General features: G+C 58.3%; 1 protein-coding gene across 1 annotated transcript in view; it reads left to right on the forward strand.

Annotated features, from left to right (window-relative positions):
* LOC309842516 (uncharacterized protein C1orf167) overlaps positions 1-14,715 on the forward strand; it is a 28,130-nt gene extending 13,415 nt beyond the window's left edge. Inside the window, exons 7-20 of the mRNA XM_082686708.1 lie at positions 192-328; positions 1,486-1,580; positions 2,015-2,201; positions 3,964-4,223; positions 4,570-4,858; positions 6,389-6,575; positions 6,684-6,838; positions 7,149-7,162; positions 7,393-7,764; positions 8,654-8,798; positions 10,565-10,820; positions 12,839-12,926; positions 13,036-13,521; positions 13,817-14,715. Coding sequence (XP_082542834.1) covers positions 192-328; positions 1,486-1,580; positions 2,015-2,201; positions 3,964-4,223; positions 4,570-4,858; positions 6,389-6,575; positions 6,684-6,838; positions 7,149-7,162; positions 7,393-7,764; positions 8,654-8,798; positions 10,565-10,820; positions 12,839-12,926; positions 13,036-13,331 — 2,481 coding nt within the window. The 3' untranslated portion in view covers positions 13,332-13,521; positions 13,817-14,715. The remainder of the gene's footprint in view (positions 1-191; positions 329-1,485; positions 1,581-2,014; positions 2,202-3,963; positions 4,224-4,569; positions 4,859-6,388; positions 6,576-6,683; positions 6,839-7,148; positions 7,163-7,392; positions 7,765-8,653; positions 8,799-10,564; positions 10,821-12,838; positions 12,927-13,035; positions 13,522-13,816) is intronic.
* The last annotated feature ends 295 nt before the right edge of the window (positions 14,716-15,010 follow it).

Here is a 15,010-nt window from a genome sequence, read left to right on the forward strand (position 1 = left end):
GCCTCTCAAGGAAAGCACTGCATCTTGGGCTCCTCTCCATTCATTCATTTATTCCCAAAGGGGCTGGGCAGTCTGCAGGTTAAGACCGAAGGCTCTGCGGTCAGACATATCTGTCCCATACCCCATCCAGGTGCCTCCTCTTGGGGTTTGAGGCTGCCGCTGACATCCTTCTTTCCCTCTGTCTTCCCCAGTGGAGAACCCGGACTCTACAGCAGAAGCAGGGGCAGCCCCACGTCCAGACTGGGCCAGGACCCCCACCCTCTGGGGCAGGACAAGGCCAAGGCCCCTCAGGAAGGGAGCCAGTGGCAGATCCCATCAGGAGAAGCAGGTAGTTCTGGACTACCCTGTGGCGCATTGGTCAGTGGGGCCTGGGCAGTTCAGGTGGCCTCCCCTCCCCCGCTTCCTGTCTCCGTGCCCAACCCCCTCCCGGCTCCCCCCACAAGAGAATAAGGATGAAGTGGACAAAGATTTGTGCAAAAATATGTCCACGGCTGCATTATTCACACCTGCCTCTTACTGGCATTATTTCTGATTGTAACAGTAACACGTGCTTGATTCGAAAAAACACCCCAGAGAGTTATCTGAACCTTTCACCGCCCTTCCCCACGGGTGCCCCTTCCTAGAAGCAGTTTCCTGGTATTTGCATGGAAGTTTTAGTTTTAGAGGATCAATGGTTGTGCTATGTTAGATGGGGGGAAAGGCTAAAAAATGGTGTGTCGGGTATTTTTCGTGCACACGAAACGATACAGAAGGAAAAACAGTGAAATGTCGCACAATTACTTAGCACCACCGAACCGCGCACTTAGAGATGGTTAAGACGGTAAGTTTGGTGTATTGTGTATTTTACCACCGATCAAAGTGAGAATCAATAAATAGTTCATCCAAAAAACATGCTGAGATAACCAGATAGTGCTGAGTGAAATTCAAGCTGGCCATTTCTTCTCCATTCCCTCAGTCGCCCGCTACAGCAAAGTTAGGGTTTTGTTCCTCCTTGTAAATGAAACAAACGTGTTTAAAATAATTACTCAAATGCCTATTGTTTGAATACATGTTTGCGGTAAGAATCCAAACAGGAGGGGGCCCGCCTGGGTGACTCAGTGGGTTAAAGCCTCTGCTTTGGACTCAGGTTGGGATCCCAGGGTCCTGGGATCGAGCCCCACATCGGGCTCTCCGCTCATCCAGGAGCCTGCTTCTCCCTTTCCCTCTGCCTGCTGCTCCCCCGACTTGTGCTCGCTCTCTGTCAAATACATTTTTAAAATCTTAAGAAAAAAAAAAAAAGAGAGAATGAAACAAAGGCAGAACCTCCCCCCAAGTTGCTTCCATAATTAGGGATGACATGGAGAGAACGGGGTGGGGGAGGGGCAGCTCATCGCACCTGTGCCCATGCTGTGGTGGGTGGCGGCCAGGTGGCCAGGCTGGGACTGTCGCTCTCCCTCAGCCCAACTGGGGTCATTGCTTCCTCTCTCTGGGCAACTTCACTTGCAGTCCAGGGAGTCCGGGGGAGGAGGCAGGAGCCTGGCCGAGACCAGCTGGAGGCGATGGGGTAGAGCAGGTGCTGCAGGTCTTACAACAACTGGCTGGTGAGCTGTGGGCCCCCACAGGCCCCGGGGAAACAGGGGCGAGGGAGCGGGGCTGGTCCCAAGCACCCAAACTGGGCAGGGCTGCGGCTCCTGCACGAATGAATGTTTACGGAGCATCTCCTTGGACAGCTTCCCAGACACGATCTCATTTGAGCGTCCAGGGACCTGGGCAAGGCTTTGTGCCCAGTGTACGGTTGGGGAAAGTGAGGCACAGGGAAGTTAAGTGACCAGCTCAAGGGCACACAGTACGAGAGGCACACATCCTGTCTTCGTGTCCCCTTGAGGCTAATTCAGGCCCTGCAGAAGCTTGAGTGTTCGAACCGGAGGGTCCCTCAGACATCACTCACTCACGGGGAACACGGACGCCCAGAGACGGGGCACGACAGAGCCTCCTCCTGTCCTGGTCCTCCCTACTCTCTCTCCTCGCTCCTCAGTCTTCCTCTTGTGGTTCCACCCGAAGGAATGGGCCTGGCAGGAGAGGGGGCTCCAGGGAGAGGTCTCCCAGGTCGCACTGAGGACTCAGAGGAGGGGGAGGCCGCCCCTAGCTCCGTGCTCTCCTGTGACATGTGCACCCAGGGGAGCCTCTCCGGACCCTGAGCAGCGGAGAGCCCGGCTCGGCAGGTAGGGAGGAGCGGAAGAAGGTGGGAGTGGGGACCCCCTTCCTGGAGGCAGAGAGGTTTGGTCCTCAGCAGAGCTCGGTGCCGGCCGCCCCCAGCCCCCCTCCAGGAAGCCATCACATTGGGTGCGTCCTAAGTTAAAGTGTCGTGAGGGGAAGGTACACAGTCCCGTAAGAGGGTTTTTCCCGTGTTAATTTTTTACGATGTGACATTTACATCTTACACGAAAGAAAAGAAAATAGATACTAACCCCCAGTGTGCCCATCACCCAGCTTCAAGAAAATCACCTCCTGGGGACGCCCAGGTGGGGCAGTGGGTTGCGTGTCTGGTCCTTGGTTTCAGCTCAGGTCACGGTCTCAGGGTCCTGGGGTCGGGCTCCGTGTTGGGCTCAGCGTGGAGTCCCCAGGAGCTTCTCTCTCTCCCCCTCCCTCTGCCCCTCCTGCTCATGCTCTCTTTCTCTTTAAAAAATAAACCAATAAAATATTTTTAAAAGAGAAAGAAAAAGAAAAGCACCTCCTGAAAGCCCTGTTTCATCCATACCCCAATTGCTCCTCCTACGTTATTTTAAAGCAGCCTCCCCCCCACACACACATCATACCGTGTCACCTGTAAATACTTCCGTAGTGTCTCTAAAAGATAGGGACTCTTTTCAACGACATAACCCCCGTGCCATGATCACGCTTAAAAGTGAACATTAATTGCTTAATGCCAAAAAAAACATCTGGTCAGACTTTACATTCCCCACTGTTATACAGGTACACATTCTGTTAGAGCTTTTTTGAACCGGGATCCAAATAAAGTCCTTATGTTAAAGTTGGGGGATAAGCCGTTAAGGTCTTTTTGAGCTCTGGGGTCCCTTCTAGTTTTTTGGGGTTTTGTTTTTCTTTGCAATTTATCTGTGGAGGAAACCAGGCTGCTGGTTGAGTAGAGTTTCCCTGGGTCTGATTCCTGCCAACTGCATTCCCCCGTGAAGTTTTTTCTCTCTTTTTTTAAAGATTTTATTTTTATTTATTCGAGAGAGAGAGGGAAGGAGGGAGAGCACAGAGCGAGAGGGAGGAGCAGGCTCCCGGCCAAGCAGAGAGCCCCACGTGTGGCCCCGGGATCACGACCTGAGCCCAAGGCAGATGTTTCACGCTCTGAGCCACCTAGGTGCCCTCCTCCCCCACCAGTGCCGTTTCCTAGGAGAACTTTGAGCTTGACCACAGTCTCACGGAGATGTGAGGGTGAATGCTTGGCCTGTTGCGGGAGAGCCAGCAGGAGAGCTCTGGGCAAGGGGACGGTGCAGGCGAAGGCCCGTGACAGGGAAGTGTCGGAAACTCAAAGGACACCTTGGTAGCCCAAGGTGGGGAGCCTAGGGGACAGGGAGGGTTTAAGGTGATGATGGAAAGGCATGGGGGGGGGCAGATTATGCATGACCTTGTAGGTGGTGTCGAGGAGCTGACATTCTGTTCTAAGCTCAAGGCAGGGGGCACGAGGCGGGGGTGGCGCTGGAGGTTTTCAGCAGGGGAGTAAGATGACGGCATTTGAGCTTGGGAAAAGATCACTCTGGCCACGGAGTCGCCACTGCCTGGAGGGGCCCCGAGTGGATGCGGGAGGTTAGATAGGAGGCTGCTGAGGCCATCCGGGCACCTAGGGGTGACGGCGTGGTGGTCTGAACAGGTTCAGAGTGTGAAGGGGCTTGTCCCCGGCCTCAGCAGTGGCACAGGGCAGGTGGCTGTCGCTGCCGTCATGACTACGAGTACTAGCACCTTCTCTTGGCTCCCCAGGTGCTTTGGGGCCTGGCAGAAGTTCATGCTAAGAGCCGCCCGGTACCGGGACCGCCTGGCCCGCCACCGGGCAGGGACCCTGAGGTTATGTCTGCAACAGTGGATGTGGATGAAACAGCTCCGGACGTCAGATGGAGCGAAGGTGACCCAGCTGTCCCTCTGCCGCCAGAAGGCGGGTGAGCGAGCAAGGGACAGACCGAGGGGCTCCCTTTCCCTCCGACATTGTCACCTAAGCTCCTTCTGTGCTGGGCCCCAGGGGAACTGATGGCATCTTGTGATGGGGGGTGGTGGTACCCGGAGCATTCTGGGGGGTGCAGTCTGACAGCCCAGGAGGGTCCAGGAGGGGTCCCCAGAGCGGGCAGGCCTTGGCTGGGCCCCATCCTCACTCTGGGTCATGAGCTGCTCTAGGCAAGAGACTTTGTTCCATCTTCCGCTAGGAGGGGATGTGGTCGCTGCTCTCAGAAGCTCCTCATCTGGGAGATCATTCACAGCCCTGGTTTCCCTCCCCCAGAATCTGATAGGGGAAGATGGGGTCTCTGCGGTGTCTTGGAGGGGAGGATTTGGAGGCAGTGGGTGGGGGCAGTGCCTGGGAGGGGAGATCCTAAGGAGGGGTGAGGCGGGCTGAGGCTGCCACGGGCTCCACCAAGGGCTTTGGGTGGAAGGAGGTTACTGCAGATGCAGCTGATTCATCCTTTGACGGGTCCTTAGGGAACACGGCCCTCTGCAGTTCGGCGCCCGGAGGGGCCACAGCCCAGGGCCTGGGGGTCCTGGCTCGGGCCCAGGGGCTGCCCCTGGAGCAAGGCGGGGGCTCCCTGCAGGAAGCCTGCGAGAGATTGGCCCTGCACCGGGTGCTGCTGCTCTGGAGAACACGGCTGTCCCAGCGCCAGAGGGCTGAGTAGGTGTCTGCAAGCCTGTGACCCAGGGTTGGGGGGGGGGCATGTGAATGGAGTTGGGGAGTGCCCCATGGGGGATGGGCCAGGTCCTGCTCTTCCCCAGGCTCTTGCAGAGGGCACCCCCCCGTCCCCGGGCCCAGAATGCTGCGATACCGGTGCAGGGCTCCGGGAGGTGGCCCAGGGGCCTGGAGACAGTGCCTGAGCAGAGAGCGAGCTGTGGGAGCCATGGGTTAGCTGGGGACACAAATGCTTGTTAACACAAGAGTCTGCAAACACAGGAGCTTGCTTGCTATTCTCCAGGATGGGTGGGAGCCCCCTGGTGGCAGGAACCGTGCCTGCATTGCCGGGGTCTGGCAGGTTGGAGGCATGGTCCCCTGTCCCCCTGTCTGCCTCATTACAGAGCTAGAGAAACTGAGGCTCAGAAGGCCGAGCAACTTGCTTGAAATCATACTGTGAGTTAGGAGCAACTCTTTGGGTCGCTGTTGCTTTTCTACAAGTGCTGGGACCCTTGTGGCTGCGGGGGAGGGGGTGATGGGGATCAGGAGGGCCTGCTGCCCTGGTGGAATGTCAAGCAGAATGTAAGCCAGCGGTTGCAGGGATAAGTTGAAAGCCCCATAGTGGGATGCCTGGGTGGCTCAGTCAGTTAAGTGTTTGCCTTCGGCTCAGGGCATGATCCCCGGGTCCTGAGATCAAGCCCCAGGTCAGGCTTCCTGCTCACTGGGGAGCCTGCTTCTCCCTCTGCCCCTCCCCCCACTCATGTGCTCTCTCTCTCTCTCTCTCAAATAAACTCTCAAAGAACACAAAGGACATGCCAAGTATCCATTGTCCCACACCCACTTGGTCCACTTGGACCCTCTGTCTCTTTGAAGCCCCTAGAATTCCGAGGGAACTCAGTTCACCGTGATCCCTCAGAATGTAGCTCTCCCTCCTACAGTCCATCCTCTAGCCTTTAGGCACCAGGGAACAGTCAGTATCTCCTTCCGACAGAGCTGGGGCTGTCCTGTGCTCTAAAATAAGCTTCTGGATCCCCCCATCTTCTGCTATTTGGAGTTTGGGGAAATGGCCTTCCACCAGGCCTCAGTTTCCCTATCTACATAACTGAACAGAGGCAGAAGTACTGATGTGGCCATACGCGTGGTCCCCTGAGTCCGGGGTCCTTGGGTCTGGGGCTCAGCTCCGAGTCCCATCAGGAGTGTGGCAAGGATCGCAAGCTGATACAGGTGTAGAAAGCAGTGGCCTCAGCCTTAGATGTTCGTGAGAGTCACTCTGGGAGCCCTGGAAAAGTCAGGACTGCTAAGTCAGAATCTCCGGGGGGGTGGGACCCCAATGGGCATGAGTACGTCTTGGAGCCCCCCACGTAGTCCCCTATGTGGCTGGCTTGCAAGGTGATGCTCTAGCCTGGCGTTGGGCACGGGTGGCCCCTTCCAGACCAGTTCTGGCAGAGACCTGGCTGGGGGCAGCACCTGCTTGGCAGCCCCATCAGCCTGGGGGGTGAGGCTGGGGCCCGGAGATTCACCTGCCCCTTCCTATAGCTCCTTCCTCCAGGACAAGAGGCGGCAGGTGATTCGGCGTATCCTGAGGGGGTGGCATTTGAGGGTGTGGGGTCCGAGCACCCCGTCAGACAGTGCCAGGACCACCTTGGCCCCGGAGCTCCTGGGCAGCATCCCGGGAGGGGAGCCACTGCTGGACGGCAGCCCACCCCGAAGCTCACTAGAGAAGGTGAGGGGCAGGGGGTGGGAATGGGCTGGGGTGGAGGGGGCAGGTGGGAGGAGACAGTGGAGACAGGGCAGGGCCTGAGGACCCAATACTCCTTTCCTCCTTCCCCAGGCTTCCAGGACCCCCGCCTTCTTGGAGAACCTCCCACTGAGCCTTCTGTGGGCATCTGGGCAACGGCAGAGGGCACAGTGCCTTCTGTCCTGGCAGGCGTGGGTTCAGCAGTCCCGGGGTGCAGCGAGGTGGCACCAGTCTACCCTTCAGAGGCGGTAGGGATCCCTCCCCATGGTGGGTGAGCCACGCCGCCCACCGCTCTGTGGACATCCTGTACCTAGTTCCCTTCCCATTACTCTGACTCCCATTACTCCCACATCCCTTTGGGGTCTGCCTTCCAGAGGGCTCCCACCCCACGCTCCAATCCGTTGGTACCCAGATTCAGGTCCTCTGGACTTCTCCTGCCCTCCCAACCCGCCAGTCGTTTCTCCCAGAGACTTTGAAGCTGTGGCTCATTCATTCATTTATCTGCTGCACAGTGCTTGGGTCCGCCTGGGTTCTAATCCCAGCTTTGCCCCTCCCTAGCTCTGTGATCTTGGGCAAGTTGCTTAACCTCTCTGTGTCTCCATCTCCCCGTTTGTATGGGGATAATAACAGTAGTCACTCCAGTGGGCATCAATAAGGTAGGGGCATGTAATCCCCGAGCCCAGGGCCTGGGACAGAGTAAGCACTCAGTTCATAACAGTGTTGATCGCTAGTGGCTGAACTCAGGACTTGGGGTCCGTGATCCCATCTCCTCCCTAACCTGTTGTTATAACACTCGGAGTAGCATTTGAGCAGTCCAGTCCCCAGCAAGCCACGCTCCCCCATGATGGAAACAGGGAGAAAAGTCCCCCCTCCAAGCTCCCGAGGGAGGGGGTGGCTGGGAGAGCCCAGGGCAGGGCAGCAGTGACCATCCTCAGAGTGGACACTCCCCTCCCCACCTTTCCTAGCGCTCTCCTCAGCTGGAGCCACTGGGCCACAGCCCAAGGGGCCCAGAGAGAGCTGGCGGTTGCCTGGGCCCGGGACCGGAGCTGCAGGGCCGCGCTGGGCTTGTGGCGGCGGCGGCTGGCACAGGGGCGCGAAGTGGAGCAGTGGGTTCGGGCACGGGACCGCACACGGGTCCGAGGGGCCCTGCACCATTGGCACTCCTGCTGGCAGAGTAAGTTGGGGCCTAGTGCCGGCTCACCGAAGGGGAGGGAAGGGCCAGGTCCGTCAGGGAGACCCAGGGTTTTGTGCTCTCCTGCAGAGTCCAGGAATGGGACTCTCATGGAGCATGCCCAGGACGGCGGTGGGGGGAGGCAGAGCAGAACCAGGGGCTTGGACATTGCCCGCCCATTCCCCAGCTGTGTGGACCTTACACGAGCTGCACAACCTCTGCAAGCCTCAGCTTACTCATCCGTAAAATGGGGATCACAGCAACACCCTCCCCAGAGGCTGATTCTGGGGAGTCTAGGACACCACCCCCCACTGTTGGCTCAGAGCTCAGTTCCTAGTAGGCGTTGCTGCCGTCCTCACCGCCATCTTCTTCACCCTCGTCCTCATTAGGCTCACCTGGCCCTCAGGAGTCACGGGCCTGAGCACCGAGTGCTGGTGTCCTCAGAGCCCAGCACTGGAGGTGGGGAGCACTGGGGGCCGTTTCCGAGGCTTCCCACTTCACCAACACATATATCAGGGAGCTGGTGGGTGGGGACCTGGTTGTTCTGGAAAGTTCCTGTCCTGTCCACTGAGGACAGCTGCTTCTCCAGCCCAATCGTTGTCCAATTATGCTGACCTCGTTTTCAAGGAAAAGCTGGAAGTCCAGATTTTTGCGTGAATTGTCCTGATCCCTAAACGTTTCCAAGAAATGAAAAACAGTGAGCCAGGTTGGCCTGTTCATCACAGGACACTTGGAACCCAAGCACTTAAACCCAGATGGTTAGGCGGCCTCCTCTGTCCCTGCTTGGGTCACGTGCAGAGGGCCGTCCGAGGAGGGGCCCACAGTTACCCGGGGCTGAGGGGCGAGGCTGGGATGAAGGCCCGGGGGCATCTCAGCCTCTCTCGGGTCACAGGGCAGCAGTCCCTGCATGCCAGGTACCAGACGTGGGTGCAGGTCCATCTCCGGGCCTTGAGGGGGTCCGTGTTCCAGGACTGGCGGCAGGCGGCAGCTCGTCAGAGACGCCCAGGGCCCTCCCCAGAGCAGCGTCTACTTCACAGGTGGGTGGGCCTGGGGCTAGGAGGGTGAGAGAGGTTATCCTCACTCCGGAAAAAACAGAGATAAAGCCCAGGGGACCTAACGGGGGAGCCATAGACCTGTGACCATTGACTCCTTTACCTGCTTTGTTCGAGAGGTGCCCACCCGATGCCCTGATGAGCCCCAAGTCTCCAACTCCCAGCCAGGTCAGTCCTTTGGTTTGAGGGGACACAGGAAGGGCGGGGGAAGTCCCTGCCTCCAACACCCACCATTACGTGTGTCCCAACATCACGTCCGTGTCTTGTTGAGCACAGGGAAGTTCTGCTCTGTACAGTTTCTGCTCTGAACTCTTCCTAAAAATAGAGATGTTCCAGTAAAATGTATAGCGCTCGCTCATGCATAGTTAGAAGCAGCAAGAACGGGTGATGCTTGCTCCCACCGTTCAGCTACAAATGCGCAGATGCTCACGGTGTCCCCACACGGGCGGCTGGCCGTTGATGGCTCAGTGGCCGATACCAAACTTTCAGACCTGAACAGTGGACACTGTGCTCCCCTCACCGGCCTTCTGCCCCTGGGTGGGCTTGTGAGGGGCGACCAGACCTCATTGCTCCCCCGGGACTTTGCCCCATACCTGCTAGATTCCCATGACCTCTAGGGGACACCTGCCCTCTTGAGTCTGTCTGCGTGTGGAGGCCCTGGACCAAAGCTGGCACTTGGACCCATTACACAATCGTGTCTACATGCTGAAGGCACAGGGTCTTGTATGCAAAACCACGTATTACCTAGGCCACTTAGTGGGGGGATTTGTGGATGCGATTTGGAATAAATGGGACTTTTTGACTCCGAGAGCCAGCTGGGCCCCTCCCTCTGCTCCTGTTTTTCAGCCGTTTCCAGGCCTGGCGTGGAATTGAAAGAGACACAGGGGTGGTCCCGGCCATGGGAGCCTCTCAGGATGGCCCGAGAAAGGCTGTGGGGGCCACATTTGCTACGTGACAGGATGCCTGAGCAGCCAAGTCCTGGGCACAGGAGTGGCGTGTGGCCTGGGCCTCTGTGGCCCACTGCAGAAGCCACGTGCCGGGGGGGGGGGGCCGGGTGCACAGGCAGCCGAGTAGGGCCCGGGCCCAGCATGCCTTCGTAGCACGATGAGCGGCTCTGGGCCGGTGCTGCGAGGCCTGCTGGTGGGCAGAAGAGAGAGTGGCCCTGTGCCAGACCCAGTGGGTGGGTGAGTCCTGCCTATGCCGGGTCAGCAGAGCCTGTGCTGCCCAGAAGCTGAGTAACAGGTGGGTGCCCGTGGCCTGAGGGCAGCCCCACACAGTGCGTCCAGCTGAGTCCGTTTCTGAGGCCTTGGGCTTGCTGTTGGCAGAGGTAGAGGGTATGTGGTGGCTGGTGATGGGGCTCGGGAGGTTGGGGTCAGAGGAAAAGGCGATCGCAGCTCGTCCTGGGGTCCAAGTCCAGACCCGCACTTTCCAGCAGAGCAACCCCTCTCTGAGCAAGTCTTTGAAGGACAGAGAAGGATAACAGGCCCGCCTTAGGGGATGCGTGGGAGCACTGGGCTCAGGGCTCCGAAACACAGCAGGTGCTCATTAAACAGTGCTCTTGTGAGGGAGAGCAAGGCGAAGACAGCAAGACTGCCGCTCTCTGTCCCTGGGGTGTGATGTTCTGCTGCTCTCTGGGCCTCTTTTAACCCAATTTCTCCAGAAGAGGGATGAGGGGAGGATCCAGCAGGGCACTGGCTGGGAAGGGTTTACCTTCTGCTTCACACACATGTGGGCTCCTCCCTGTGTCCCAGAATCCTAGAGGCCTGGGCCCAGTCAGCAGCCAGGGCCCGTGACCAGCGAGCCGCCATCACCCAGTTCCAGCAGGCTGGGTCCAGACGCCTCCTGTGGACCCACTGGGCCCAGTGGCAGGCAGCGCTGCTCAGTATGCGGATGGAACCACAGGGGAAGGCCCGGGAGGCCCATGCTGTTGACCTCAGGCAGTGGCCCAGGGTGGCCAGCAGAGGGCGCCTTCTAGCGCTGACCCCAGCTCCAGCCCTGTGGAAGCAGGTGAGCCGGCCTAGGTGGGGTGGGCCAGTGGCTTCAGAATCAGCTTACTTCAGCCCATGGTGGCAAGCGTGGCTGGACGCTTATCCAGGGGACCCACTGGTAGGGACACGACCCCTACCACGTTCTAGAACCACCTCCCGGCTCTGGAAGCCTGCCATCTTTGGGTCCATCAGCAAACATTTACTGAGCACCTACTAAGTGCCAGCCCAGCACAGGTCCGCCACAAAGACAAATGCTGTGGTCACAGTCTGTTAGGGAGACAAACACTTGAACTCCTATGTGTCCTGGTGCAGCTTAGGGTCGGGTACATGGGGATAGGAGCAACTGTTTGTCAAGTCCCCTTTATTCCTTATTGGAAAAAATAAATCTGCTCACTACAGGACAATCAGGAGATATAAAGGGAATGTTTCTTTCATAACTCCCTCCACTCAAAGACAACCACCGGTCCCTCTCCAGACCCGAAGCACTTAGTTCTGGGGCGCCTGGCTGGCTTAGTCGGTGGAGCATGGGACTCTCGATCTCAGGGTTGTGAGTTCAAGCCCCATGTTGGGTGTGCAGAGTATTTAAAAAGAAAAGAAAACCTTTAAAAGAAAAAGAAAAAAGGAGGCATTTAGTTCTGACACCTGCAAATGGTGACAAGAGCCTAATGGCAAACAGGACTGAAGAGGCCGCAATGGAAGCCAGGCACAAGGATGTGGACACCGCAGGGCAGTCTAGGGATGTCCTTGGAGGACACACAGCCCCAGTTACTGGCAGGCCACGCAGGTTCCTAAAGATGTATAGGAATCATCCAGAGTTTTGTTTCAGAATGTCAGGAAGCATGTAATAGATTCTAGAAAGGTTCTTAGAAAAAAAGATTAAATTGTTTTTTTCTAAAAGATCCTATTTAGAGAAAGAGAGTACACGCGTGTGAGTGCATGCAGGGGGAGGGGCAGAGGGACCGAGAATATCAAGCAGATTCCACACTGAGCACGGAGCCTGAGGCAGGGCTCCATCTCACCACCCTGAGATCATAACCTGAGCCAAAATCGAGTCAGACACTGAACCGACCGAGCCACCCAGGTGCCCCTACATTGTTTTTTAAAACGGAATTGAAAGGGCCTCGCTTTGGTTATTTGCAGAACCCGTATATTCACGCGCACAGGGGGCGGTGGCAACAGCAGCTTCTGGGGACTCGGCATTTTATTTCTAGGTCACAAGCCAATTTTACTTTTGGTCTGCTTAAAAATATTAACATTCCATATTTTTTTATTTTAAGATTTATTTGACAGACAGAGATCACAAGTAGGCAGAGAGGCAGGCAGAGAGAGAGGGGGAAGCAGGCTCCCCGCTGAGCAGAGAGCCCTACGCGGGGCTCAATCCCAGGATCCCGGGATCATGACCCGAGCCGAAGGCAGAGGCTTTAACCCACTAAGCCACCCAGATGCCCTGAACATTCCATTCTTATCAGCAAAGGCAGTCTGGATCCCCTGTGCCGATGGAGAAAAAGAGGCGTACGAAAACCAAAAGTAAATGCCGGGGAGAATAACAGTGCTTGGCTCCAGCCCCTCTCCCTGTCACAGGAACACATGCACCCAGGCAGCCTTCCCCGGGTGGCACAAGCTGGTATTAGGCCTCCCCATGCAACAGAGGCCCTCTGAGAGTCCCTGGTCTGTAGCAGAGCCGTAGCTGGGCTTGGGCTCCGGAGTCAGGCAGGTAATCTCGCTTTGTAAAACCCAAGTGGGGACGGACTGCACTGGCACAGCTGAGCCCTCACCAGGCGGTGGACATGATGGATCCGCCCCTCCGCTTCCAACCCTGGCCGTGCTTTGAGGACAGGGGAGGCAGCAGGGGTGTGTGCTGATGGCCCTGCTACAGGCAGGTGTCTTCCCTGCCTCCTCTGGGAGCCTCGGGGCCACACAGGAGGAGGAGGCCCTGCTTCTCTGCAGGGCAGGGCAGGAAGGACCCTGCCACGTTGCCTGGGATGCAGGGGGTCCAAGCCCATTGGGTTCAGGTTATCCTCTCTGGCTGTTCCTCAGGCCCACGGCTACGGGACACTAACCGGCCTAAGCCAGCACCACAACCACGGGGGACAGAGGAAGCCGAGAAAAGTCTCCTGGGCTCAGAGTAAGGAGACAAGTCCCTGGGGCTAGACATCTCCCAGGCCTGGAAATCGGCTTCCAGCAACGAGGCTAATCCTTTTTAGGTACAGATTTTGTTAACCTTTTCTTTCCAGACAGCAGAGAGCGGCCCCTCTGCCTTGCCCTCCGGCGCCGGTGGCAACGGCCTGCCGGCGCGGGCCAGGCCCCAGGCCGGCCGCCTACGAGGCCAGGAAGCGACCGCTACTCTGAGGCCCCACCCCTCCAAGGCCAAGGCGAGGCGGCTAGAAGACAGCTGGGGTTAGGGAAGCGGCGCGTGCGCGCGGGGCCCCGGGGGCGGGGGCGGGGCTCAGCCCGGGCGGGAGCTGGGCCCTCCCTCCTCCTTGCTCCCTCCTGGAGGATCCCGGGCTCTGCCCTTCTCCCTGGTCATTAAGGGGTCCTGATGCTCTTGGCTATCGGGGTGCACGCCAGGGCTTCTCCCCACCAGGAGGAAATACCTGCAGCGCTGGCACCGGGAGGCACTGCTTTCCCGGCTCCACGGCTCCCAGCGGGCCCGGAGCCTGGCAGCAGCATGGAGACACTGGGTAGATGTTCAGGGAGCCGAGCAGCTGGCACGGAGGCTGGTGAGTGGGTGGCACCCTCTCCCCAGCCTCAAGCTGATCTCGCAGCTCCCCTCATCCTCAACCCTAACCCCTAGAAATGAAGTCTCTCAAAGCATATTGGTCTATGTGCGGACCAGAGTCTGAAAGCTTGGGGCCAGGTGCAAGGATCTGCAAATGCACCTTAGGGGGCACCCGCATTGTCACAGCCCCTTCTCCGTGGTGCTGCAGAGCTGTAAGGGAAAGACGCAGCAGAGGGGCAGATGGGCAGGGGGGCAGCAGGGGCTGGCTGGGCCCCTCTTACCCCCCACTCCCACAGCTGAGGCAGTGGCACCTGACGCAGGCCTGGCGTGTGTGGCGGAGGCGGGCTCTGCAGCTGTGGGTGGCTCAGAGATTACAGCAGCAAGAAAGTGGCCGGGTCCTTTCCCAGGTATGGGGGTAGCTCCCACCCCTCAGCAGCTCTTCGGAGCTGGGCCCCTCCGTTTTCAGGAGAGGTGTCTGTTCCATTAGAGAAAACACAGCTTGGGTCCCCATTTAGCTGGTGATCATGCGCTCAGCCCAGTTCTACCCACTCGGTGTGGGCATGAGCCTTGGCCACGGCAGGTCTGCCACTCACACTAGCCCACGTTGGGTATGGGTCCCTGACTGCCCCATCCCTTATCCACCCCGCTCTGAGCTTATCTTCCGAGATCACAAATCAGATCTGTTCTGAGCCTGTGCATTTGGCCTGGGGCTAGAGCTGGCTGGGTGGCTGGCTGGGGTGGAGGGAAGGGGGGGTGTCGCCGGGCGGCGGTGGGGAGAAGGAACTGGGCACAGGTGTTAGCCTAGCACAGACAGCAGACCCAGGAGGGAGCCAAATAGCCTTTCCTTCCTCCTTCCTAATTCCAGGTCTTTGAGAAGTGGCGCCAGCTCCTGGCAGCCAGGGGCCAGAAGAGGAGCCACCAGCAGTCTGATAGCCCTGAGCCCGGCGGGCATCAGGAACCCCGGGAGTAGGCTGGAAGCTGCTCGAACCCGTGTGCATGGTGGGGCAGGGGACCCAGCTGCAGCTGTGACTTGTTCCCTTGGAAAGAAAAACAACACTGAGCCCAGCCTCCCTAAGGAACAACGCCCCACCCATCAGGGCAGTGCAGGCCCAAACCACCAGACATCCCACTGCCTGGCGACCTGGGAGCCGGCTCTCTGAGCTCTGAAAAACAATAAACACCGTCCTTAGTCCCAGCTGCTTCTCTTGCTCAGTGTCCCCTAAGAGCTGCCCCTCTGCCTCAGCCAGCCACCCCGGGACGGGAGTGAAGTGGGTACACCCGTGACCCTGGCTGCCTCTTCTGCCATCAGGCTGCTCTTTGGACACCTACCCCCCCTCTCCTGCTGAGTCAGTGAAGACCAGCAGGCAGGGACTGGGACCAGGACAGGGAACAGCTTCTACACATCTAGCAGTCACTGTCCCTGGGCAGTGGGGCTTGAGGGCTGACTCCCGGGGAGCAGTGCCAGGCAGACAGCTTCGGGAGCAGGCTGA

This window comes from Mustela nivalis (assembly GCF_964662115.1).
Source record: "Mustela nivalis genome assembly, chromosome: 10".
NCBI classification, from domain to species: Eukaryota; Metazoa; Chordata; class Mammalia; order Carnivora; family Mustelidae; genus Mustela; species Mustela nivalis.